Source organism: Podarcis vaucheri, assembly GCF_965113315.1.
Source record: "Podarcis vaucheri genome assembly, chromosome: 11".
Taxonomy (NCBI): Eukaryota; Metazoa; Chordata; class Lepidosauria; order Squamata; family Lacertidae; genus Podarcis; species Podarcis vaucheri.
The window spans coordinates 63355328-63381551 of NC_138749.1; the positions used below are offsets into that span (position 1 = coordinate 63355328).

General features: G+C 41.7%; 1 protein-coding gene across 1 annotated transcript in view; it reads right to left on the reverse strand.

The window, feature by feature from the left end:
• Positions 1–1317: 1317 nt before the first annotated feature.
• Positions 1318–26224, reverse strand: part of RORB (RAR related orphan receptor B) — a 149442-nt gene continuing 124535 nt past the window's right edge. The window contains exons 5-10 of the mRNA XM_082241608.1: positions 12601–12722; positions 10683–10815; positions 9485–9592; positions 6985–7095; positions 3654–3766; positions 1318–1854 (exon numbers count right to left, since the gene is read on the reverse strand). Coding sequence (XP_082097734.1) covers positions 1699–1854; positions 3654–3766; positions 6985–7095; positions 9485–9592; positions 10683–10815; positions 12601–12722 — 743 coding nt within the window. The 3' untranslated portion in view covers positions 1318–1698. The remainder of the gene's footprint in view (positions 1855–3653; positions 3767–6984; positions 7096–9484; positions 9593–10682; positions 10816–12600; positions 12723–26224) is intronic.

Genomic DNA, 26224 nt, shown 5'->3' on the forward strand with positions numbered 1-26224 from the left:
TGCTCCATCACCCTTGGGGAATATCAGAGCAATAGTGATGATTTTTGTTTGACATAGTGTTAATAAAATAAACTCTTTCTGATTCACAAAAAAACTGTTTTGGACAAGTCTACATTTTACTCTGTGGTTTAAATACTCTATTGGCATTGTGTCCTATAATATTAGGTTTAATATATGTTTTATCATGGGGGCGGGGGCGGGGGAATCTCCCAATAACTTTTTCTCTGTCCATTTGAATTATCCAGACAAGGCTTTGGCACCATAATACTAACCTGACTTTTCATTCACTGACTGCGTACTGCATTCACATTATATACAAACTGATCAGAAAAGGTACCATCTTGTCATTATACATGGGTGGATGGCAGAGCAAAATCCTAATTGCCCAACATAAAACTAGCACATTACATGAAGAGTTAAAAATGCAGAAGAGCGTCCCTAGAAAATAGGCATTTTTTAAGCTACAGCAAGTGTTTGCGTATTCCATATATGTGTGTGTATATATGTACTATATTGGTATATAGCAGGGATGGCTATCCGGTGATTCATCAACCAATTTCATCCTGAGTCTGGGGTTGCTACCAAATTTGAATCAAGTTGTGGTTAAACTTTGCCTAGTGTTTTATTTGGAGGAAAGGAAATGTTGATTTTATGTGTGTTAATGTATGAATGCTTTTTAAATACTTCATCTCTCTTGGGCATATTGGAGCTTAGCCGCCCAGCATGGTGAAGTAGAGGTGTGCAGCAAAATAGACGTCTGGCACCTGACTGCTGTTTTAAGGATAGAGAATGCCAAAGCCATCCATCCCTGGTATATACTATCCATGTATGTATACACACAGGACATGATCCTTGCCCATGTGTTAAAAGATCCCCAAAGGGCATAAGGGAGGCCTGTTTTCACTTATTCCTCTCAGTTTGTGCAGAGCATAATGGAAATTTACAGAGAATGGGAAGTCCCTAAAGCTCGTTCATGTAAGCTCAGCTGGGGGTATGGGAGGCACATAGAGACCACCCATTGCCCAGATTCCCCTAGAATGGTGCATGCACAGCGCCAGGAACACTGGCTGAGGAGAGGGTTGAAACAGAGCTCTTTTAAGCCCCCTGAGTTATCCTCCATGCACGCACACGGCACCCAGGCAGGAAAGGCTCATGCCCATATATATATATATACACCTACACACACCTATTTCCAAGACAGCCACATATTGCCACATGCATTTAACTAGCTAAAAACATAGAAATAGGTAAGCCTAGTTTAGTGGAAATTTCTTAAATTATATTTGAACAATAAACAGCAAGAGTAATACCGCAAAGTACTCCTCTGTTTTCATTTATATCTACAATAAACTTCTATAAACAGTTTGTCTCCCAAAAACAAAGCCCCCAATAAAATAAAATAAAAAATAAAGGTAACACCCAGTGTTCTATATTTGCAAATTTCTGGTAAGTTAAAAATAAACAAAACAAAACAAAAAGAAGGGGAAAATTAACATAAAGGGAAAAAGAAGAGAAACAAAAACAGGCCCCACTCAGAGGTGCATATTTACATTCTTCATACTGTAGCGGTGAAAAATAATTCTATTAAGTGCAGGACATTCCTAGTGTTGCAGTAGTGACATATTTAAGAAAGTCTCCATGAAAACAATTCTTTTGTCTGAAGAGTGATGCATTCCATGAAATATTCTAGCTTTGCCTTCACTTGCAGCCAGTGGCAGAGTCTGGATTGAACAGTTCCTTGTATAACGGAGGAAACAGTGTATTCACTATATCGGGATGAGATTGTTTAAATACCTGCAGTTTTTCTCCGTGCAAGTTGCAAAGTGCAGTGATAGTTGGTATCTTGGCTACTAACTATAAGACAGACAAGGAAGCAAATTGAGAGAAAGTTTATTCTTAAAGAAATTGTCTCATGAAATCCTGATTTCTAAACTGATTGGCAATTTTCTTCTAAAAGCAGCAGCTGTGCATGAAAATGACACAGAGAGGTGTGTGCATGTGATTTGGGTTGGGGCTTCTGAGTGGAAAGTGGGGTTCTACATCCTCACATTGCTGGAGCTGCTATTTTCTGGCTACCTGAAGGAGCACCACCCGCTGTACAGATCCACCTGCTGGATCTTAAGATCAACTTCAGAGGGCTTGTTTTATGTGTTAGGCCACTAGGTATGTAAGGACAAGAGTTAATCCTTTTCCAGTGGTGGCACTACAGCTCTGGAATATAGGCTCCATCTCTGGCCAGTTTTTACAGAGAACACTTTTCATTTGAGAGATTTGTAATGTTTAAAACTTTACTGCTGATGTTTCTCTCCAGTAGCTTTATATGCCTGCTTTTTAGTTTTATTTATACTGGTGTTTTTAATGTGTGGATTTTGCTTTCTGATTTCCTCTTTCTTGTGTTGTGACATTCCTATGAGTGCCCTTGGGGCACAGGAGCAGACTATGAGCAATGGAGGGAAATATATGGAGGCACACATTCTATGCCTGTATATTTTCCTTTTCCATGGCTAATAGCAGCTGCATGGGAAAGACTTGGACCATAGCATACAGGAAGCAGAAGCCCCTGGTGTGTGTATGGCTGGGGTGGCTGGCAGCTGCCCTTCTGGCACTAGTGTTGCTGATGCTCATCAAATGATATGGGGTGCGGCAGGGAGGTGGCAAGGTCAGGAACACTGCACACGCTCAGTGATGGAAGCACCGGCTTGGCTTCCCCATGTTGGGAGAGCACCTCTGGGGCACTGCGGCCTCATCCGCTGGCTGCTCCTGATGGAGGAGAAGTGTTGGAATTCCCTTCGCCATACCAAAGACCTTATCCAAATCAGCCCAGCTGCTTTATGTTTATGAGGTTATTTTTCTTTATAAAATAAACCCAAAGCAACTAATAATAATAATAATAATAATAAGCATGAAACATCATAAAACAGTTCCAATTACAGTGAAAACAGTTCAGATAACTGCATTCAAATTCACACAATAAAACTAAGAGCAGAATACAACAATTCATCATGAAGGCGGTGGGACAGGTCTCTGCTGTAAAATTTAATTAGAGCCTAATAATTTTTTTAAAAATAAAATAAATTAATTGTAATACAAATTATCAGAGCATGGGGATTGAAACTGAATTATTTTTCTTTTGAGTTTTTATAATGTATCTTGACTGATGTTTTAAATTGGTGGCTAACATCAGCAAGCTTGACTTGCAGTTGCATTGTGCCAATTAGCCTGTGATCAGCAGATCAGCTAGAGCGAAAAGGCATGCTTTCTAGCTGGGCATGCATTCTTCCCTTGCCTATGGGTGGGGGAAACTGCAGGGCAGGGAGACTCCATCAACACAGCTCCAAGCGCACATGCTATTGCTCTGCATGCAAATCCCTTCACACACTGGATGCAGCAGATTTTAAATTCTGGGGTAGATTCTAGCATGTGTGTGGAATAGAAGCCATAGCAATGTTTGAAGCTCACATGGTGAGTTCTGATGTACAAGGAAAATTCCTGGGCAGGAGCGAGAAGAACTATTTGATTCAAACAAGAAAGCCTTTGGGGGCAGGAACACTGGAATCACTAATAGCCAATCAGAAAAAGGGGGAATTAAAATCAATATTAATTAACTGCACACTTTTTATGTAGGAGTGTCAGTTTGTGTACTGAAGAGCTACCTTTGCCAAAGTCTCATCGTCAAGATGATTCTTCTGGATCACATGCTGAAGTGCAAAATAAATCTTTTCCTGAAGCTTCTGGACTTTCCTTGGTTCCAACAGCCAAGCCCGATCTGGCCAAAAGAAATAAAATAAATTCAAATGAAGGCATAAACTAAAGCCAGAAAGATGGAAAGATGACTTGTAGCAATAGGTGTTAATCGTGTTGTGGTCCCAGTTGCAGAGCCACCCCTCGTTGCGCAGAAGCTACAGCTAAGGCATAAAGGAACAAACTCAATCAGACTACAATCTGGATTAGAAATGGACACAACTTTATTGATTCCAGATGCAGGCGGACTTTTGCTCAGGCATTGGGTGTATATCCATTCCAGCCTCCTGCTAGAGGGCTGAAACTTTGACAGAGTTGTGCCAAGGTTTATGGTGTCCCCAAGACACCAAACTACCAAGGTGGCCATTCCCACCTGCCCCACACTTGGCTTCTGGACAGAGACTTCCACCAAGGCCCCTCTAACAGGATACCCTGAGTAGACACCTGATCTTTGGTCAGGGTGATGCACCAATTCAACTGGGACCTTGATAACTAGGATTCCACCCAACGCCTTACCTGCCCAAAGTTGCTATGGGGAAAGTTGCTCATTTTGCTATGGGAAAGGCAAAACTGTTTGCATTTCTTCCTGGCTCCAAATATGGCAACCATTAGCAACCAGAGCAAGGTCAGGTATTACAAGGAGGTAAACATGATTAAAACAAGCAACTACAATGAAAATATGGTAAAACAAGGAATAGTAAAAAACAAGTGACTTGGAATGCAAAATAAGGTTAAACAAGACACATGACAAAAGCATGACAAGGAGGTAGGGACGGATTGCTCTTCTGCCAGCTGTGATGAAGGTGCCAGGCTCAGTCGGCTTTAAAGCATCCCTGGTGGACTGGAGAAGAAGCATCTGCTTCCCAGTCCATAAGTGAGGCTCTGCTCCCTCAGGGGCCCAGGATTTGGTGGGCAATCCCATCCTGCAGTGTGTCCGGCCATGCCCACAAGTCCTGGCTGCCACGACAGGCCACAACTGCCTTCCACCTGAATAGGGTAAGTAGCCATTGTAACCCCACCATCAGGAGGAAGTGCAATATTTTAGCTCCCCATCTCAAAAGAGCTAAGTTTTTAGTACTTGGGTTTATCTGATATTAGCTTTCACTTTAGGTGCAGGTAGCAAGGCATTCCTCTCTACCCTTGCCCTATGGCTTTCCCAGCCCCTGCAAGATGCTCACATATCACAGCTGTACTAGGCAGGTTCTGAGGATGTTTTGGAATCTTACCACACAATCTAGCAGACCACTGTGTAAGTCTATGATTGGAACACTAATTTCTGAAACTTGAAACCATATAACTTTAAAGGACATTCCACTGAAAACAAGAATGTTTGTTTCCATTGCAAGCAATATGGTTTGAACCAATATGCTGAATGTCCTCTCCTAGTTCCTGCTCTGACTGAAGATTGGTGCTTTCTGGTTCTTGGACTAGAAATGGCATCTTTTCTGCTGTAGTTCTGAACCTCTTATTTTCTCATATGTGGAGATATTTGGCAGTGGCCAGAGCAGTCCTGGTTTAGCTGCTTTCCTGCAATTTTCATTTTTTCTTTTTATTATCCTGTTGGTGAATTCCATCAAGATAATGCTGCATGTAACAGGGGCAACAAAATAATACTTCAGTTCTATCCTTGGAATATCAAATAACTGCCAGGAAATCGTCTGCAAGTTTAGTAATGGAATTGAATTAAAGTGCAATGGAAACTTTGCTGTACGATATCCAGAGTTATATGGCTATATAGTCCGTATGCCATACCTCTTCTGTATTCAAACATGCACACAGCAGCAGTTGTAACTTGTAACATCAATTCTTCTCCTTCTCCACTAATACTATTTTACAGTTTGGCATGCCTGGCCATTCCACCCTTCAGGTTTAGCTGTGCAAATTGCCACTGCCTGAAAGTCCACCTCCTTCCCTGCAGAGAGGTTTCTTTTGGTAGTTCCATTGTCCTCAGCATCTTAAAAGTGGTTGGCATTCTCTCTGGCAGTTGTGTAACTCTCTCCCCACAGAGATACATCTGGCATCTTCTTTATGCAGCTTTTGGCAAATACTGAAGATGCTGTTGCAATACAGTATACAGTTACTGACTCACACTTGCATGCCCGAAAGGGTTAACTTGGGCCCTGAGCTCAAGCTGCCAATGGGTGGAGTTTAGTGGGCTCCCAGCAACTTTTGATCCCCCCCTTTCCTCTCTCTGTGCTGTCTTCCTGGAAGAAAGGAGTCATGTGGAATGGCTCCCTGACAAAGAAAAATCAAGTGAATGAATCTCTCTAAAATAGATTTTACACCCTGCAGCTTTCCTAAAGCTTGCACAATCCTTTTGTGATGAAACCAAGTTCTTTTCTTTTAAGTCATTTGGATCCTTTTTTTCTTCTTTGCTTTCCTGCCTGTGGGTGGAGACTTTTTTTGCTGTAACTCCTGAAACTCTGAGTAACCTCTTCAATTATTTGGAAAACTAAATGTCTGATTTATTCTAGTATTTTCATGCAGATTGTTTGTTTAAAGGTTGATGAGGTGAGATTTAAATCTGACCAAGTTTTAATGTGCCTGGTAGCTATGAGAGAGTAAAAAATATCTTCCAAACCTCTTTCTTCAACAGATGTAGCTCTTTATGCTGGCTGTTGGCACCTGAGATGTATATCTTTTAGGAACCACATCATCTCTGTGATTTCAGGTTGTTTTCAACATTGTGTTTTAATTGTTGTAACCTGACCACAACAACAACAACCTACACTGGTTGTTCAGCCGCTGCTCTCTGCCATGTGAAAAAGGAAGAGTCACCAGGTTATGTGCTGCTGTGAAGCACTTTAAAAAACCTGCCACATGAATCAGGATAAACGTACCCACTATGCAGAAGCACTGCAATATAATACACTTTGGTAAAGTCCAAGCCATGCCGTAGGACAGTGTGGTCAGTCTCCAGCTAGCATGCCAACGGTTTGGCGTGATGGCACCATCCATCACCATCTGGCCGACCATTGCTCATTCCTGCTCTAGCACATATTTACCCAAGTTTGTTCCTGTAAACGTCAGGGATCATGTAGCCCAGCTTCAATGCTTAACATCTTCAGTTGTAATTTTTATTGAATTACAGGCAAAATGCAAGACAGATCAAACCCATTCAGTAATTTAATGTACGCACTTATGTGAAGAACAACAGTAATCAGCATAGGCTGAAAAGAACTGGAAATAGTGAAGTTTCTATGGGACGCAGGTGGGAAAGTATAATTTGTTGAAGATAATTACCTGGTGATATCAGAACAGCAGATGAAAACAAGGCAATTTCCTCCTCAGTCAGCTGCAAGGAACATAAATTCTTTGCAAAGTCAAATGCTTCATTCACGAGGTCATCAGAACCTGTGTGCAGAAAACAAAGTCAACATAAAATCATATTGCTTCACGTGTAATGTTTTCCCAGGAATATTATTGTGATCAAATGCATGCATGTGTCCATAATGAATGGGCATCAGTTCTCTTCCATTTCCCTTACATCCAGGCAGTGAAACATATATATCATGCAGAAGAACCAGTCAATTTCCTACACTAACAACACATACATTCTTGGTGCTTAGAGATAGTTATGAGGAAAAGTAGTTTCAATCTTCCCTGAAGAGCTGCTGATTGAGATCAGAACATTAGCATGAGTACATGAGAACTGAGGAGATTTTCTCTGGGGTCTGTAAGGGATGTTCAGCAAGCATGGCTTTCACTGCTATCGTACTTCAGTGACAGGACAACAGACCACTTGTTATTTTTCTTATAGCTAGGCCCATTTCTTGTGCAAATGAGAAGCTAACTAAACTACGTATTGCCTTTGGGCGATTTATTTGAGGCCTTATACAACTTGCCTCATATATATCCTAAAGATACAACATTTTGAATCCAGAGTTCCTGTGAGTGAAACTCCAGTCATGGGAAGTTCCTACTGGAAGAAGTTGGTTTTATTTTGTTGATTCCTCCTTTCCATCTGCAACCTCTGAAATAACTGCTAAAGAGCATCATACTCTGATGAACATAGTAGGTTGGAGGGGAGGCTTAAGGGGGAACTGGTAAAAATCATCTTTATTCAGTGGGAACCTTAGCTGAATCTCATGCTCTTTCACAAGTTCCATCTTTAGAGGTAACTCTGGATCCAGTCAGTACCCTTGAGTATGCCAGAAAAAAAGCACTGGATCCAACCTCGTGGAAAACTCAAAAAGAAAAAGAACCAACTATTGTGCTGAATGCTACAAAGAAGGCTAGGTATGTTTTCAGTTACTTTTCTAATCTTTCTGTGTGATGAGTTATAGTTTTACAGTAGGTTATCAGTTGTTGCCAATTCAATAGTCAGAAAAGAACTCCTCCCACAAACCCAATTGAAACATAACATAACATAGAACATGTGATATGAGGTTCCAGTCAAATATATAGTTGTATGTGCTTATTTACTCGTTTAAAGCACTTTTACTCCAGTCTTTAAAAGAAGACGACGAGACTCCAGAGTGGCTGACAAAGTTCAGAGATAAGAAATAATTCCAACTCATTTCCACCGGAGTTTAATGTATACACCTGTGCCTTGTATTGTGGCTTAAATTTATTTGGCACACTTATGAAGGTACACTTATAAGTGGATACTAATATAATCCCTTTTCATGAATCAGCTTTACCTTTTGTTCTTGATCACTTCACGATTATTATAATTTTACTCTGATTACTCTCACAGTTTATATTTGAGCATTGATTTTGTTTCTGCCATACAATAGTAATATAAAGGAGGCTCACAAAATGATATAAAGCAGTGAAATACAACAGTACAAATGGGAAAGCAGCATATTGGCCCAGTAGACCTGAAGGAGAATCACCCCCCCCCATTGTTCAGCCCAGACACCTCTGAGGGCCTTCTGGTGGTTCCCTCCCTGCAAGAAATGAAGTTACAGGGAACCAGGCAGAGGGCCTTCTCAGCAGTGGCACCCTCCTTTCAGATGAACGCCATTCCTTCAGATGTCAAGGAGATAAAGAAATACACAACTTTTAGAAGACAGCTGGATGCAGCCATTTATTAGGAAGTTTTTAATGTTTGATATTTTCTTATGTTTTATATGTGCTGTAAGCCACCCAGAGTGGCTGGGGAAAACCCAGCCAGATGGGTGGGGCACAGTTATTATTATTATTATTATTAATCAAGGGTGGTGCAATTAAGGGCTTATCCACACTTACCTCTGCCTCGCTCTTTCCAGGCACAGACCTGTGCTTTAAAGCTCTGTGTCCATGCATTTTTTTCTTGCCCTGAGCTTCCCTGTGAATACTTGGTGTTTAGTACTCAGAGTAAACATCAGTTCAGGTTTTCCACCTTCAGTGTACGTTAGCATCATTTTTATACCTTATACAGTAAATAAAAAACTTAAGCGGATCCAAGCCCTAATTTACATTCTTTCTCTTTTGCCCTTTTCCCAAATCTTAATATGGCGTTAAGGTTTCTCCCAGCTCTGTTTACCCAAAGGGCTGGAGAAGAAGCATCTAAAATGATGATTACACAATCAGGGGTTCAGATTAATGAGAGTGTTATTAACCTATGAGCTCACTTATATGGAAACATGCAGTGCCTGGGGAATAACAGTGGAATCTAACAGTGGAATCTATTTCAAATATCTTCAATGGTGATGAGCTGATACTTATTTGATAATATATGGCTGCAGGTGCCACCGTTATATACCCAGATCACACCACAATTTTATGGCTTGAGTAAACAATGAAGAAACCACCCTACCCAAAGCCTTGAACATTTGCATCCCTCCATATTTTCCTTCAAACAGAACAGTGTTGTTGAGTGGATTGAAGGCACGGCACATTCTGACTAAAACCACTTCCAAGCAGCCTGGAAAGACAGCAAAAGTTACTGTACAGATATATCATGATGAGATATTTGCATTCAACCATTTGCTGGAAGCAGAAGGTATTCACAAACAAATTTTTATTCCTGATCTCCACAGCTAGATGCAATGGCTAGTGCAAGCCAGCCTGCAGCTCTTCTTTTGCAATTGTGGGATTTAGGTAATGTTCTGTGAAAAAGGTAGTGAATGAGCGGATGAGCTGCTTCTCCCCTGTCACAGAAGGGAGAAGTCACAGAATTACTCTAATTTAATCATAATAGTGCTGGCTGAATATGCATGGAAACAGTATTGGACGACTCAATTGTGAGAATGTATTGTGGACCACCAAGCCCTGGCTTTGCCTGTTTTGGAGTTGAGGTTGTCCTGCAAAAGTAAAACAGTCCAGCATGCTTTGCTCCAAAAATCCCCCCCTCCCCATCTCATTAAGAGAAAAAAGAACAATTGAATATAATTTTAAACCAACAAAATATATGTAAAATATTGTGTTCTCTAAACACTTTCATTGCATTTATTTATTTATTTTTGATAGGCATTGGAAGAAAAAAAACAGCATTAGAAGATAGCTGCTTGGCTGAAATGATGATAATGCAGTTCTGTAGTGAAGTTGATTTTATCAGTCTTTTTTGTCCTTTTTCCAGCTCAACATTATTTGCAGGGCAACCCTATCCATGTCTTTTCAGAAGTAAGTCCCACTGAGTTCAAAGGGTACGAGCATTTTAAAACTCTCACTTCTACTCAGGTGTAAGGGGGTACAACGAGATATCCTCTGTACATTTAGGTCAAAGTCAAATTTTAGGCATTGTTTAACACTCCAGCTTTTTCAGTGACATAGCATGATGTCCCGTCTGATACCCTGTTTGAATCCTGAAGCTTATTTATCAATGTTTCTGTAAGCTTTGGTAATTCTGTTCCTCAAATACTGCTGTTAGTAAACTAACTTCCCCAACCTGATCCCCTCCAGAAGTTGAGCTACAACTCCCATGAGCCCCAGCCAGCTGTTGTTGTTTAAAACACCTGGAGGGCCCTTGGTCATGAAGCCTAATGGAAACACTGACACCATCCCTGTTTACTCACCTGATTTGAGAAGTAGAATTTGATCATTTTGACAGAGCTCCATGAAGCCTGTTATCCGCTTTGCAAATTCCACCACGTACTGAATGGCATGTGTGATCTGGATTGCACACTGCTGCCATAATGCTTCTCTTGACTTCCAGAAGAAATGTGCGTGCAAAAGGAGAGCAGATAGTAATCATAAAGCAAGTTGATCCTTCAGACATGAAATGAATGTATGCTGTTCAGTCACATGATCAATAATATATTGATGACAATTACTCATGTGATAGGTGCAGATCCTATGGTTACCGAAGCAATAGGTGGTATTCAACTAAGCTTTACTTCAAGTAGACCCACTGAAATGTGTGACATGACTTAAGTATTTTAATAGGTCTTCTCAGAAAAACTTAGTTGAATATCACCCATTGTGCAGATGCTTTAACCTACTATGATAATTACTAAGTGCATAAATTAAAATAGCAAGAAAAAATAAGACTGTTTAATAGGACTGTTTTGTGGTGTTAAACACAAAAACATTCATGTAAGTCCAGGGTGCAAATTTCAGGGTGTACTCACTGCTGAATTGACCTCCTCTGAGGAATTGACCTCCTCTGAGGAACTCCATAGTGCAACCACTCCCTGCCCAAAGCAGCGTGATGTCAGTGCTGTTCTGCTCATTGGCACTGACAGCATCACTTGCCAAAGAACAACTGGGAGTAAATGAAAATGCTTCACCCAATGTAAACGGCCGCACACACCTGTCAAAGCAGTCTAAATGTTGGATCCAGTTTCCCACCCCTGCTCTAAGGTAGAGATGTGCATGTCTCACCTGGTTTCTGGAGAATGTGCTTTTTCCTTCCCATTAGGTTTATTCAGACTTTTTGTCCAGTAAGCCCCTGAACTTCCACCAGCAGATCGAGGGACATCTGAGTCCATCAATCCCTTGTATGCTTTCTTATCTGAGTGGAGGAGGATCCACACCAATATCTCATAAAAAGGCCCTGACACATGTGGGAACTGCTAATTTTAGGGAACAACACAAATCCACCAATGGGACTCAGTTCCCATGTCTTTTCTGCCATGTTCCCTCACAGAGCTGAAGAGGACAAGGAGCAAAGCCCCAATAGTGGCTGATGTAACCTGCTTGAGCAAGGCTTGTTCTAACACACGGAGCATCTTCTTGCTCCAGTGCCTGTTTATGACTGGGTTCCTCATGCTCTGGAGTCCTCAGACTCACCCCTTGGCATCCATTGAGCCAGCCTTCCAGCTGGCTGCTAAAACTTTATTCTAAAAGGAAAAGGGACCCTGCTGGTACTGGGTAAGGGATGTCCTATTCAACAACAACAACAATTTATTATTTATTCCCCACCCATCAGACTGGGTTGCTCTGGGCAGCCTCCAACTTATATAAAAACATAATAAAACATTATCATTAAAAAACTTCCCTATCCAGGGCTGCCTTCTGATGTCTTCTAAAGGTTGCATCTCATTGGCTTGGGGAAGGGGGTGTCACATAAATGCCATACCCTCCAACATTTCTCCAGTGAAAACAGGGATGTCCTAAGGAAAAGTGGGACATTCCAGTATCAAACCAGTAACCGGGAAGACTTTTGTAAACCTGGGGCTGTCCCTGGAAAATATGGGCACTTGGACGGTCTGTTATTTTATTTGTTTATTGGATGTGTGTGTTGATGTTTGCAATAGTGCTCCACTGAATTCCTCCCTAAGACTTTGCTCCTGTTTTAAAATGCCATTTTTCAAAAGTGCTGTCCTCAAGTGTGTTATCCAGCAATTAATTGGCAGAAATAATGCACTAACAACAGTGATTAGGGAATGAGTAATAACAATAATAATAATAATAATAATAATAATAATAATAATAATAATATGTATGCTGTCCACCTGACAAGAATATAGAAGTGCGTTGTGTTTTTGGTACCTTGCTCTGGTATTCTTTGACTTCTTCATATGTGTGGGTTTGCCAGGCCAGCTGGTGTAGTTCCTCTATTGTGTACTGACATGTCTCCAAATGGGACTTAATGATATTCTGTGCAATTCGGTCTAAGAAAGAGGAACAAAAAGGAAGAAACTCTGCTTCACAATCATTATTATTTTAAATATACTTTGTTTTACATTACTCTAATCATGTTTTCTTTTGCTAAGAAGGCAGGACAGAATTAAATAATAATGTTATCTAGTAATACTAGGATAATAGTAAAGATGAGGGTAACGACAGCCAATCCTTTACTGCAGTGACCATACTATGAGCTGGCAGCTGAACAATAGTCTCAAGAACACTTCCCCCATTGCTACAACACACTGGGCACTTTTCTTTAGTTGTACTGTACTCCACTGCCAGGATCACATTTTGGGGAATACTGAATAAACAATTCAGAGTAATGTAGAAGCAGCAATTTATTACTTGCACTTTCTATTTTCTAATTTGTCTTTGCAAGAGTCAAATAACATAATCCGATAATCAGCCAACAACAAACACAAATCTTTGGTTGTACATCTTGCTTGAACATCACTCCTGTGGCCATAAGGTGATGGCAAAACAGCAACTAACAGTAAGTACATGTGGAATGCAAGTGCGGCAAAATTGAAGTGGAAGCCCATATTGGGGAATGTAGAGTTGTGCATTTAAAGTGGACGAAACTGCTTTATCCCCACCATGCAACAAATCCACTTTTAAAAAGTAACAGACTCTTTTGTGATCAGGAAAGTAATGGGGAAATGCATTTTTGAAAAGGGTGGAATGAATGAATGGCTTATAAACACCCCAAAAGGAAATCAGGATAAATTCAGGAAGCTTGCTCCTTGCAAATCAATAAGAATGAATGCTCAAAAAAAAATTGATATACTCTAACTTCTACAAGCAAAACAGGATGAATGCTCAATATATAGGTTGTCTGCAGGAGCCCTGGAAAACAGGGAATGAGACATTCTGCAATATAGTACAATAGCTATATTCTACCATATTGCACAACTGCTGAAAAAGCCAGTAAGACACAACAAGGACACTCAATATGAGCTGAGCTGAGCTGAGCTGCTTCTCTGCTCAAAATGGCACTCGTTTTGCCATTTTGAGCAGAGAAGCAGCTCAGCTCAGCTCATGGATCTGGAAGTATGCATTATTTAATTAATCCATTTATTTAAAATATTCATGATCCAAATATGCATAGCAGTATAAAAGAGAAATAAATAAAAATTATTAATACTAAGTACAACATGTGTATGGAGAAGCAGCAAAAACTATAAGGCACAATGAAGCAGAATAAACATTAAAAATTCCATGACAAATAAAGGGTGACTTGGCTTAGCACTGAAAAGATTTTAATTATGGCACCAAAGATCAGCTTGTATAACATACTTCCACTAAAGAAGGCACTCAGAGAAGAACCTCAAATGAAGACTTTGAAGACATGGGCAGACTGTTATGGGAAGAGTTGTTCCATTAGGCATTTGGGTCCCAAGCCATTTATGAATTCAGTGGTAGGTGCCAGCTCCTGGATTTGGCTTTGAGGTGAACAGGCAGACAATGCAGTTCTTCCAATAAATTGTGTAATCCAAATCTACTTGGCTAAACCAGCCAGAATTTTGTAAGCCAAGTTTTACTTCAAGTCATCTTCAGGGACAACACCACTTGCGTATCAAGGTCCCCAAGATACTCCCCCCCCCAAAAAAAACCCCCACACACATCACATAGAATTTTTGTTTAAGGTTTTTGGCATAATTTTGGCCACAACTTTATTAACATACATGGATGTGAGTGGTTGCTTAGGCATTGGTTAGGACTATCTGTCCCCCTGCCTGGGGACAGAACTGACTTCTGGATTCCAGCGAAAGTCGGTAAGGGGAAACAATATTGGGGAGAAACTGGAGCTGTGCCACGGGCCCTCACCTTCTCCCCGCATGTTCCCAGGGGTTCACGTGGACCAAACTCGATTCCAGGGATTTGAACGAAAGCATGGCAAGCCCCTGAATTCCTTTAATGGAATTCCCTTGCAGGAGCAGCATTGGAGGGGCAGGGACAGCCAATCCTTACCCCTCCTCCAACCAATTTTTAACCAATGCCTAACTGCAACCTTACAAGTTGTGACGATTTGCTACGCAGTAGGCAAAAACCAAATGGCACCGGCCAATCAGCCAAATGGACAAAATTCCTACCAGGCCCCTGCCTCAAAGCAGACAACCCCATGACAGGCATAGCAAGGTCAACGCACAAGACATAAAATAAGGGAGGGAGGGTGGGTGATCCGGTGCACGCAGCGAAAGAGAAAGCTGAATGCTGTGTGCACTGCTTTAAAAACCTCTGTTCCCTCCCCCAAATTAGCAACATCAAAATTACCCCAGCAGCTCAAACTACCAATCCCTGCCAGAGACCAATTATCCCAACCCACCTGGCAATAGAGGGGTGGCTTGGCTGGTCCCCCCGCAACACGTGCTCTCTTTTAATGAGAATACACTATACAAGACAGTACAGAAATCCAGCTGGGAGGTCCCCAGAGCAGGGATCACTGTCCCAGGCAACCCATGTAGATGGCAGGCAAGAGGCACTCAATGCCCCTGAGGACACCTGGGCCGCCAAGGCCCAGCCCCCTGTATAGGCAGGTTTGTGTCCGATAAAGACTGTAAAGTATAGACACATATTTTAGGATCTGTGGTCACTGTGAGACCAAGTGCCATTCTAGTTTCACCCAATGCATCCTGCGAAGTGATCCCAGTCACTTCACATGCTTCTTGTAAAAGGACAGATTTCCCTATGGCAGCAATGTAGGCACAGGTTCACATTCACAGTGCGCATATGCACACCTTGCTACACATGCAGCCAGTCTCAAATGGATCTGCACTGATAGTATTTTTTAAATTAAAATAATCTCAATTTTTGGTAACAGGGCAAGATGTTGAAATTCCAATCAAACCTCCAAAATCCTGGCCATTGAGCCACTGCACACAAACAGCTTTCCAAGCAATAACAGAAATCATGTGGAGAATTCCAAGCAACCTCCACAAAGTAGCCAAAACCACTTAACAACCACCTTGCACTATTATTGATTGGCATAGCTAATATTTTCACCTTTGAAGCACTGCTGCTCTTAAACTATTTTGTCTCATAAATGTTAGTTATCTTGAAAGAAGTTGGTTCAGCAGCTTTTGAAGTTGAAGTCCTCTGCCGCGCCACATCATAGCTTTCTGTGCACGTGCCCCTTGTTCCTCAGGATGATGGCAAACCTCCACCTAGGTGTGCAAAGCCGCCTTAGGGTGGGCAGCAGAAGCAGCCGCTGCCAGCAAGGCTCTGTGTGCTGGCATCTGAAAGCAAGCCAGGTGCAAAGGCAGACTTGAGATTCTTGTGCCGCAGGCCAGCGGAGCTGGAATGTATCAAAGAAAGGCTGTGCTTGGACTCAGGGGACCCGAGTCTGACAGCTCATTCTGTGGGCTGATTAGAGTTACATAAGCATCGGAGGCTGCTTGCTTGCTTGCTTAGTTGGCATTGATGAAAGAGAGAAAGGGATTAGTCTTCGAATGGAAGACAGTGGGCTGAAAGGTCTTTTGAAAAAGCCACAAAAAAGCTAGAGATGAAGAGTCCAAGTTAATGCGAGCTTTTTCATAGACTAGCCAACAACAGAACACAGGCCAGTTAAAGTGGGTGGGCGGGTAAGAGGAGCAGAGATCTGTTTTTACCCAGACACTTCAGAATGAATTGCAACTTTCTATCCCATCAAGAGGCCTGGTGCCTCAACCAATAAAGTCTCCATGATCCATATTTCCTGCTATTCAGAATCCCCACGTTATGTTGGCCATGGAGCATACTCACCACAAAACTTCTTGTTCACTGGTTAGAATTACTTTCTTTATGTAGAGCTACAGCAGGTAACACTCAAATTATTTTTTTCAGATCATTTGGATGAGTCTTCACTAATCAAATTATTATTTTCCCTTTCCTTCTTGGAGAAGAGTAACTCTTTCCCAAACAGAGCTAGTGAGGAGAAATGGAAATGCTGAGAAAGGAAACAGGAAACGTCTCTTCCAGTGCTGCAGAGGCAAAGTGGACAAGAAGTGTGGGGAGGGATCTTAAAGATCATCCAGTCCGCTGCCTCTTGATGGGGCACTCCCTGCCCCAGCGAGCCCAAAATATGGGGTTTGGTGGGGCCAGCTCATCCCGGTTAAGTACGGGAACACCGATCTCTTCATCAAGCAGAGCGTCAGGCATCTCCAGTTTTCTGCATTTTTCATGTGTGATCAAACTTAACCAGTCTCTGTCCTTATTTCTCTCCCCCTCCCACCACAATCCTCTCAAATTTTATTCTATTGTTCTCGTACACTAGTTGTTTCATTTTGCATTAATTTCATCTCATGGGTCACTGTGCTAATATCAGAAATTAAGGATGGATCTACACTTAAGGTTTTTAATGTTCAGGAAGGGTTAAGGAATGGTTTGGATAACATATATGGACACATAACATCTTACTTTTAACATTCATAATGTGTTATTAAAATGTGACACAAGAGGGTGGTGCAGTGCAGCCAGCAGTAGGGAGACAGCATTTTGGTGAAAAAAACAAAGGTAATAAATGCTTTATTTTACAAGTGACATTTTAGAACAATATATCTAATATGGTTCTAATAACATTAAATAGGTCAGTGTAGATCCAGCCTATGTTGCCATTTGGGGAAGGAAGGGATTTTACATTATATTCAGCAGAGAAACAATCTATGACTCTCCTTTGTGGCATTCAGTAAAAAGTGACCTGGGTTCACATTTTTCATACACACCAATTCTTGCATTTCAATTTTTATCCAAAATCATACCCGTGAAATATAAAGTACTAAGGATTTATAGTATACCTGTATCTACTCATAAGGGGCGTGGGTGGCGCTGTGGTCTAAACCACTGAGCCTCTTGGGCTTGCCGATCAGAAGGTCGGCAGCTCGAATCCCCATGACGGGGTGAGCTCCCGTTGCTCGGTCCCAGCTCCTGCCAACCTAGCAGTTCAAAAGCACGTCAAAGTGCAAGTAGATAAATAGGTACTGCTGCCATGGGAAGGTAAATAGCGTTTTTGTGCGCTGCTCTGGTTCGCCAGAAGCGGCTTAGTCATGCTGGCCATATTACCTGGAAGCTGAACGCCGGCTCTCTCGGCCAATAAAGCAAGATGAGCGCCGCAACGCCAGAGTCATCCATGACTGGACTTAACGGTCAGGGGTACCTTTACCCTTTACTTTATCTACTCATAAGTCTGGACTCTCTATATGCTATACAGGCAATGCTTAAAATGGGCTAGAGTAATGCCTTAGTTTAGTCGCTGCACTCATGTACAGAGTCAACAAGCGCTTCTGCATTGTGTGGAAATGTCCCAAGTCAGTGACAGCATGGTCAGTTCACACATGATGTGGAAGTACATATTGACAGTTCTCCATATCATGACCACACCAGGTATAAATGGAAGCTATTTCAATTGTTCTCAGCTCAACATGCCTCAGACTTAGGTTGCTGGGTTGCTATTTGAATTGCAGGTAGATGTGGTATACATTCTTCCAGTGTTGCAATCTGTGCCATGGAAGTGACTCCTAGATGATTGAAAAGTGACCCTCCACCCGCTCTGAGTTCCATAGGGATTGTATAATGCAATGGTGCAGGAAAATGACAGTGTGTGGCACAGAGTGCTCATGTCAAAACTGGAGTTATATAGTACACAGCTTTCAAAATAGCAACTGACCTTTTCTATTTCTGATTTCAGTAGATTCTCTTCCTGACACCATAGTCCCTTATTTTTAGACTACAGCAGACTTTTCCGCAGAAGAGTATCTTCAAAGGTTACTTATAGCTAAGATGTGAGTTTCACTGAAGGCTTAAATAAAATATCAGCAACATGGACATGTACAGAAAAGGAGCATTATCAGTTAGATCTTAAGATGCTGTTAAAAATGATAGTTATTTACTTTAGTAAGAAAGCATCAATTTATTATATACTGGATTTACACTTCATGCTACAGCCCATCTTTTATTTCTGTTTCTTAAATCTTATTGGCTTTGTGAAGTACCAGCTGCTCATACTTCTCAACTTCATCTCTATAACTCTTGGAAAGTGTGAAGGCTTTTTGCCAAAGATAGGTTGCCTCCTACAAGCCCAAGAAATAAACTGATTTGCTTTTCTCTGTGAGTGTTAAATGTCATTTGCCTAAAACCATGGAATTTGGAGCCCAGTTCAGAGTTGGGGAATGAGCATGATCACACAGATATAGGCTCAAACAACATTTCACACTGAGATCATTATTTTACCTCAGAGTAAAAAATTACCCAGGTTTTAAGATTGGGCAGAAGAAGGATGAATGGACAGAGGCTACAAAACCCTTTTCTCTCTGCTGGTTATTTTTCAGCTCATAATCATTCCAAACTGTACTGGGAGGTTAAAGATATGGCGAAAAAGTGGGGATCAAGATGAAGAAACATTGTGGGGGAGTGTTTATGAGTTGGAAAAGGGCCAGAGAGAAAAGGGTTAAGCAACTTCTGGCTTATTAGACTGCAGACTGATTATTGCCTTAAAAATTCTCTCCATCTGAAAATGACCAGAGGGGAAAGGATTAAGCTGCCTCTCGCTGTGGGTAAAACCTCAGCGCCTAGGACTTGCCGATCGTCAGGTCGGCGGTTCGAATCCCCGCAGCGGGGTGCGCTCCTGTTGTTCGGTCCCAGCGCCTGCCCACCTAGCAGTTCGAAAGCACCCCCGGGTGCAAGTAGATAAATAGGGACCGCTTACTAGCGGGAAGGTAAACGGCGTTCCGTGTGCTGCGTTGGCTCGCCAGATGCAGCTTGTCATGCTGGCCACGTGACCCGGAAGTGTCTGCGGACAGCGCTGGCTCCCGGCCTCTAGAGTGAGATGAGCACGCAACACCAGAGTCGGTCACGACTGGCCCGTACCGGCAGGGGTACCTTTACCTTTACCTCCCTCTTCCCTCTCTCTGACCCCACTAGCAGCCTGCCTAGACTGACCTTGGGTCCTGTGCTGCTCAGACTGTTCACAGGAACAGCGCCTCCTTCTCAGAGATGCCTTGTGCCAGAAGGAGGATGCCAAACAAATGAGGCCTATAGATGGGACTTGTTATTTCAAAGGAAGTCTATGCCATTTCTTCCCTATGTTCTTTTAGCAAGCAAGCATGGTATTTTGTTGCATAGTTTGTGGTATTTTTAAATGAGAGTTTAACATTTCTTTGTTTTATAGGAAGCTGTACACTAAATTTAGGAGCACAAGCTCAAAAGCAGTAAAGCGCTTTCCTGGATAAAGTAAATAAATACACTTGGAAATGAATACCTAAGATCCTTTTTTGACTTTGACCTTTTTGCTTAATTTCCTGATTCTTATTAATTATTTACTTAGGACAATTTAATTCAGTCTGTTTTAGGAGATGGCATTTTCTGTTTAAAATTTGAATGTGCAAAAATCTGAAACAAGAAGGGAATTGTAGTTAGAGCTCCTAATATCTTGCAGTGAAATCTATTGAGAAAGGGCAGGAAATGGGTGGGGGTGAGCACTGATTAGGCAAAAAGGTAAAGGAGCCCTGGATGGTTAAGTCCACTCAAAGGTGACTATGGGGTGCGGCGCTCATCTCATTTTTCGGGCCAAATGAGCCGGCGTTTGTCCGCAGACAGTTTTCTGGGTCATGTGGCCAGCAGGACTAAACTGCTTCTGGCACAACGGGACACTGTGACGAGTGCCAGAGCGCACGGAAATGCCGTTTACCTTCCTGCCACAGTGGTGCCTATTTATCTACACGCACTGGCGTGCTTTCAAGGCTCCCCCTCTTTCCCCTGCAGTGCTGACCCTTCACAACCTTTCACTTTGATATCCTTCAATCTTGGTGGGATCATTTTTATAAATAGATGATCAGAATAAAAGTACCCAGGAAACAAAAAAGATGCTTAAAAATAAATGAAAGAAAAAGTTCAAACCTTTCCAAGGTTTGAGATTTCTGAAAGTCTGAAAATTTCACAATTTGTGGCTCTCCTCACAAAAAGCCAGTTTCCTTTGAAGCTTCACTACTCAGCAGAAAGAATGGAATCTGCTTAAAACTGCAGCACACCCTTGACTTATTTATCACATGTTGGTGTCAGTCAGGCAATTGACCAATAGGAATGTTGGTGGAAGGCTAAGAGCACCCCCTGCTGGTGTCTGGGGCAGAGCTTTTTAAAAGAGATCTCCCAAAGTTGTTGAGCTGCCCAGCAACCCCTGTGATGCCCTACACCCCCTGTGCCTCCCCCATTTCCTATGCTACTAACAGTATTATAGAGAGATCCTTAATGTGGCATAAAGGTCAGGCACGTCTCTGGCCCCATAATGTGATTCAGCATCCGGCCCTCCTGTCTTTTTATTTAGGTCTTTTCTGCCTGGCCCAAGAATAAACTGCTCAGAGCCCAGCGTGCTCCGTGTGTCTCCGAAGCACCTTCTTTCTTTCATTTGTTCCTCTTCTCTCTTGAGAGAGCCCTGCTTTCTTAGGATCCACTTCTTATGCACAGGGAATAACAGAACTTTGAAGTATGTCTCCTAAAATACTGATAATCATCCTCAATTAAAATGAATAATGAATTTTAATTTGCTACTTACCCTTAGGATACAGCTGAGTAGCTAAGAGCTCATTTCAGCTTATACACTGACTTGAGTTCTCTTAGGGATCCATTTTGAATTAATGCTGTATTGGCTCCATGGCTTTACTCTGGTGCTTGGAAGTATTTATTTGTATCATTTTATCACACATTCTCTTTCTTAACTAGAACTAATATTTCTGGCCCCAACGCTTCAGTACTGCTAGGTCGTTCGTGATAAATGGCATGCTTCTGAACCCCTGTCCAAAAGACTGGTATATATTTTTCTGGAGGAGCTAAGAGAGGGACTGCACCAGGAGAAAAGTCAGTGAACCAGAGGCAATTAGTTGCATTAGTTTTATAAATGGAATTTACAGCAACAGAGATTAAGCTACAGATGAGCTTTGCTACAGGATTCTCCGCTGATGTTTAAGAGACACCAACAACAGGATTTGATTAGCTCAAATTCAGGTTTCTAAACAGGGACATTCAGGATCTTCATTTTGGGTCATCCATTAACACTTATTCTCATGTGAACATATCAGTAGTTTTAAGGAAAACACTCACGGGCTGTAAATACAACAGGATGAACATTTCTTGTTGAGGGCAATCATTGCAGTTGTTTCCCTGGTGCTTTTGACTCACCCACCCCTTGCTTGCTGACGTTTATTGTTGTTAGCCGCCCTGAGCCCGGCTTCGGCTGGGGAGGGTGGGATATAAATAAAAATTATTATTATTATTATTATTATTATTATTATTATTATATCTCACATCAGGCCTGGTTTTGCCCAAAACAGGCTCTGAAGCCGGGCAGGCCAGAGGATCCCCACCTGTGGACAAATGGAAGGGGCTAGCCCTAGTCTCATGATGGTTTGCTTTTCATTTCTCATGACTTATTGATTTATTTAAAATATTCCTATACTGTACTGCCTTTCATTTAAAAAGAAACAAAGCAAAGCTTAAAGGTAGAATCACAACAATTTGTGAAAAGGCATGAAAAGTACTGCAAGGTAAGCAGTAGTAGATAGGTAGCCGTGTTGGTCTGCCATAGTCAAAATAAAAAAATTCCTTCCAGTAGCACCTTAAAGACCAACTAAGTTAGTTCTTGGTATGAGCTTTCGTGTGCATGCACACTTCTTCAGATAAGCAGCAACTCTTGAGCCAGTGAAGTTCACAATAAGATGATTTTACTGGCAAGCAAAGTGTTCCTCTCCTGCTCTTTTCAAACATTATAGCAAAGCTACAGATGCATTTTGTAATGTTTTTCAGTGACAGGGATGCCTTTTCCACGGCTGCAGTCAAGGCTAACTACAGGGCGAAGCTGGTTTTGAGGACCTAAAAACTGACTGTACCACCTTTTTGCTGCTCCTTGGGTAGTAAGGATGCTGTAATTTGATTCTGTCAATTGCAATTAAAACACATCTGATCTGCACCTCATCACTTGGATTTCATACTCCTCTGAATATTGTGATGCAAGAGTGAGGCTCCAAAATGCATATTTAAATATGGTGTTGTTGTTTTTAAATAGCATTTAAACATGTACTTAAACACAACTTTTATTTTTAAAAATGAAGATTAAGCTTGAAACATGACAGAAAAGATTTATGGATAGTGTTTTTAATGTTTTTAATATCTGATGTTCTGTTGTGCTTTTAATTCTGTTGGGAGCTGCCCAGAGTGGCAGGGGAAACCCAGCCAGATGGGCGGGGTATGTATAAACAAACAAACAAACAAACAGATAGCAGATGTGAAACTGATAGAGATCAGAATGGTTGAACTTTGGCATAGAGGGAGTTGCTTAGCCCGAGTGGATAGCCGTGGAGGCTGGTCTCTTAAGAGGAGAGGGGCACATGCCCACCGCCCTCGGCCTGCCTTCACCCGGCTCTCCCTTGCCTGCCTTCTTACAGCCACGCCAGTAGGTGGCACTGCTTGTTAGTTGCCTCTTCCTTAGTCTAACTGTAGCTCTTGCAGAACTCCAGGGAGGAGGATGGATACAAAACTAGGAGGAGTCTGTCTTGCTTGTCATGCGCTCTTGCTCCACCTACTGTTGGTCTTCTTGCCTTTTTCCCAGCCAGCCCCATTGGGCACCAGCCACTACTCACAAGAAGGAATTGCCTGTGTAGAGGCACCCAAAAGGGAACACACAGAAGCTTGCAGAGCCATCACAGACACATTTTGGGGCAGAAGCGGCTTTTCTTTCAGAAAATGCTGAGAAGGCACAGAACAGTTATAGCCTGTCCTCCCTGTTAAACTAGTTTAGCTCTCTGCTTGTGAGCTGCTTTTTAAGCAGTCTTAATTTTTTGAAAAGCAGTAAGTTATGTTTGTAGGGGTTTTTTTTTATTTCATTTTAACGGATCTTTGTAAACTCCAACTCTTAACAAGCATCAAAATCATTAAAACTTTAAAACTTTTAAATCTTTAAACTATTAAATTTTCAAAATGCAGAACAAATGACCAGCACTGAAGCAAATTCTCTAAAAATGCTTGGCAAAACAAATACCGTATTTTTTGCTCTATGAGACTCACTTTTTCCCTCCTAAAAAGTAAGGGGAAATGCGTGTGCGTCTTATGGAGCGAATGCAGGCTGTGCAGCTTTCCCAGAAGCCAGAACAGCAAGAGGGATTGCTGCTTTCACTGCGCAGCGATCCCTCTTGCTGTTCTGGCTTCTGAGATTCAGAATATTTTTTTCCTTGTTTTTCTCCTCCAAAAACTAGGTGCGTCTTGTGGTCTGGTGCGTCTTATAGAGCAAAAAATACGGTAGGTTTTTGGTAGGCAATGGAATATAAGGATTGCATGTGCCTGTTTGATTTCAGTGGGAACTTCAGAGCTCAAGTTGCTTTTCAGAGTACAGTGGAACCTCGATTTATGTACGGCTCTACTTACATACAATTCCAGTTGCAACCTTCAGTAGGTGCTTCGACTTATGAACTTTCCTCTAGATACGAACAGAGGCCTTGCTGGCAGCCCGGAGCTTGCCCTGGGGCCTCCGCGGCCGGAGAGAGGCCTCTGGTTTGCAGGAGCTCAGTCCGCCGGCTGCGGAGCACTTGTTTTTGTGACTGTCTGGCACCCACTTCAGCTACTGGTTGATTGTGTGACTGCATAAATGGATAAAAGCCCCCTCTCCCCCATCCAAACAATGACTACTGTATCATCAGTGCCCGTAAGAAAAAACATAAATGTTGATTTTTTTTTCATCTACAATACTGTCTTATTTATTTTATAGTACAGTACATTGATTATTGCCTTCATTTTATGGATCTATGGTCTCATTAGACAGTAAAATCCGTGTTAAATTGCTGTTTTAGGGGGTGTTTTTCATTGTCTAGAATGGATCAATTCACTTTTCCATTACTTTCTATGGAAAAGTGCACCTCTACTTACGTATGTTTCTAGTTAGGATCGGACCTCCGGAACGGATTATGGTTGTAAGTAGAGGTTCCACTGTATATTGAATAGCATAATATCTGTTGGGGGAAGAGGAGGTGATAGGAGGGAGAATTTTGGCTTTTTTGTTTTGCCTCTTCCTACTCTTGATCTGGACAGAAGTGCTTTTACAAAATAAAAATGGAGAAGTAGCTTCTGGATTTTTTTATGGTCAAGCATCTGAAGAATGAAATCCACTTAACAGTAGCATGCACCTTAACCATTTAAAAAAATTACTCGGATCCTCATGAAAACTAAGGAAATTATTGCACTACCCAAGCAAAACACGTTGATTTCCAATCCAATGGGAAAGTTGTATTGTTTCCTTACTGCTTTCACCTTGTTCTGCTATTATTTGCACTCTCACACCCTACAGATTGAGAATAATATTTCATGCATTGATGAAGTAGAATGGTGTCCACCAAAGCTTTAGCGTAATAAATCTTTTATAGCACAATTCATGTTTTTTCAGAAGTAAGTCCTATTGAATTCATTGCTGCTTACTCGGATAAACTACAAGAAAGAAGATTCCACCTAAACATTAGGAAGAACTTCCTGACAGTAAGAGCTGTTCGACAGTGGAATTTGCTGCCAAGGAGTGTGGTGGAGTCTCCTACTTTGGAGGTCTTTAAGCAGAGGCTTGACAACCATATGTCAGGAGTGCTCTGATGGTGTTTCCTGCTTGGCAAGGGGTTGGACTCGATGGCCCTTGTGGTCTCTTCCAACTCTATGATTCTATGATTCTATGATTCTAAATTGGGTTAGGATTGCATCCTTAAAGTTGCCACAGGTCTGTTTCATTTTTGCTGCAAGAGATGTAACACACATCCCCTTCTGGAATTTATTTGCACATCATTTACGTAAGTGGCCAACATTGCACTTCCTAGTATATGCAGCAGATGAAACAGATTCTAATCCCAAATATTATGTCCAATAAGGAAAACACCATTCTGAAACAGCAAATGCTACTTTGGATAATTTTCGTTATGTTCTTGGAAACATTCTCCCTCTCACACTTGCAGGCTCCCCCAGCTTAATATTTCAGGAATATTATAAAAAGAAAGTCATATCAAGCCTGTATCAAAAACATTTTTATTTGCACACTCCCTTTCTGTACCACCAAGTTCTTATTTACTGCCACAAATGCGGGAGAAAACAGCAGCAATAACAACCCACCCAATGCACCCCAAATGTTAGACAAGAGGAGCAGGACACTAAGACTTGGAAAAAGAAACCATAAATATACTGGAGAATATATATGGGATGGGGCATGTCAGCATCAAAATGTTCCCCCGACAGGGGGATCTTGAAATGATTCCAATCTCTCTCTCACACACAAGTTGTGCTCTCAATGTGGACTCAGACCTTATCCTCTTGTCCCTTAGTAGTTATTTTTAAAGTGGTGACCACAGAAATTATAGGCTTGTTGCTTGCTTCCCACATTAAATAAAATATTATTGTATTTATATCCCACCTTTTCACCCAAGGAACTCAAGGTGGTGTACATGGTTCCCTCCTTATTTAATCCCTGTGAAGGAGGCTAGGCTGAGAGGCAGTGACTGGC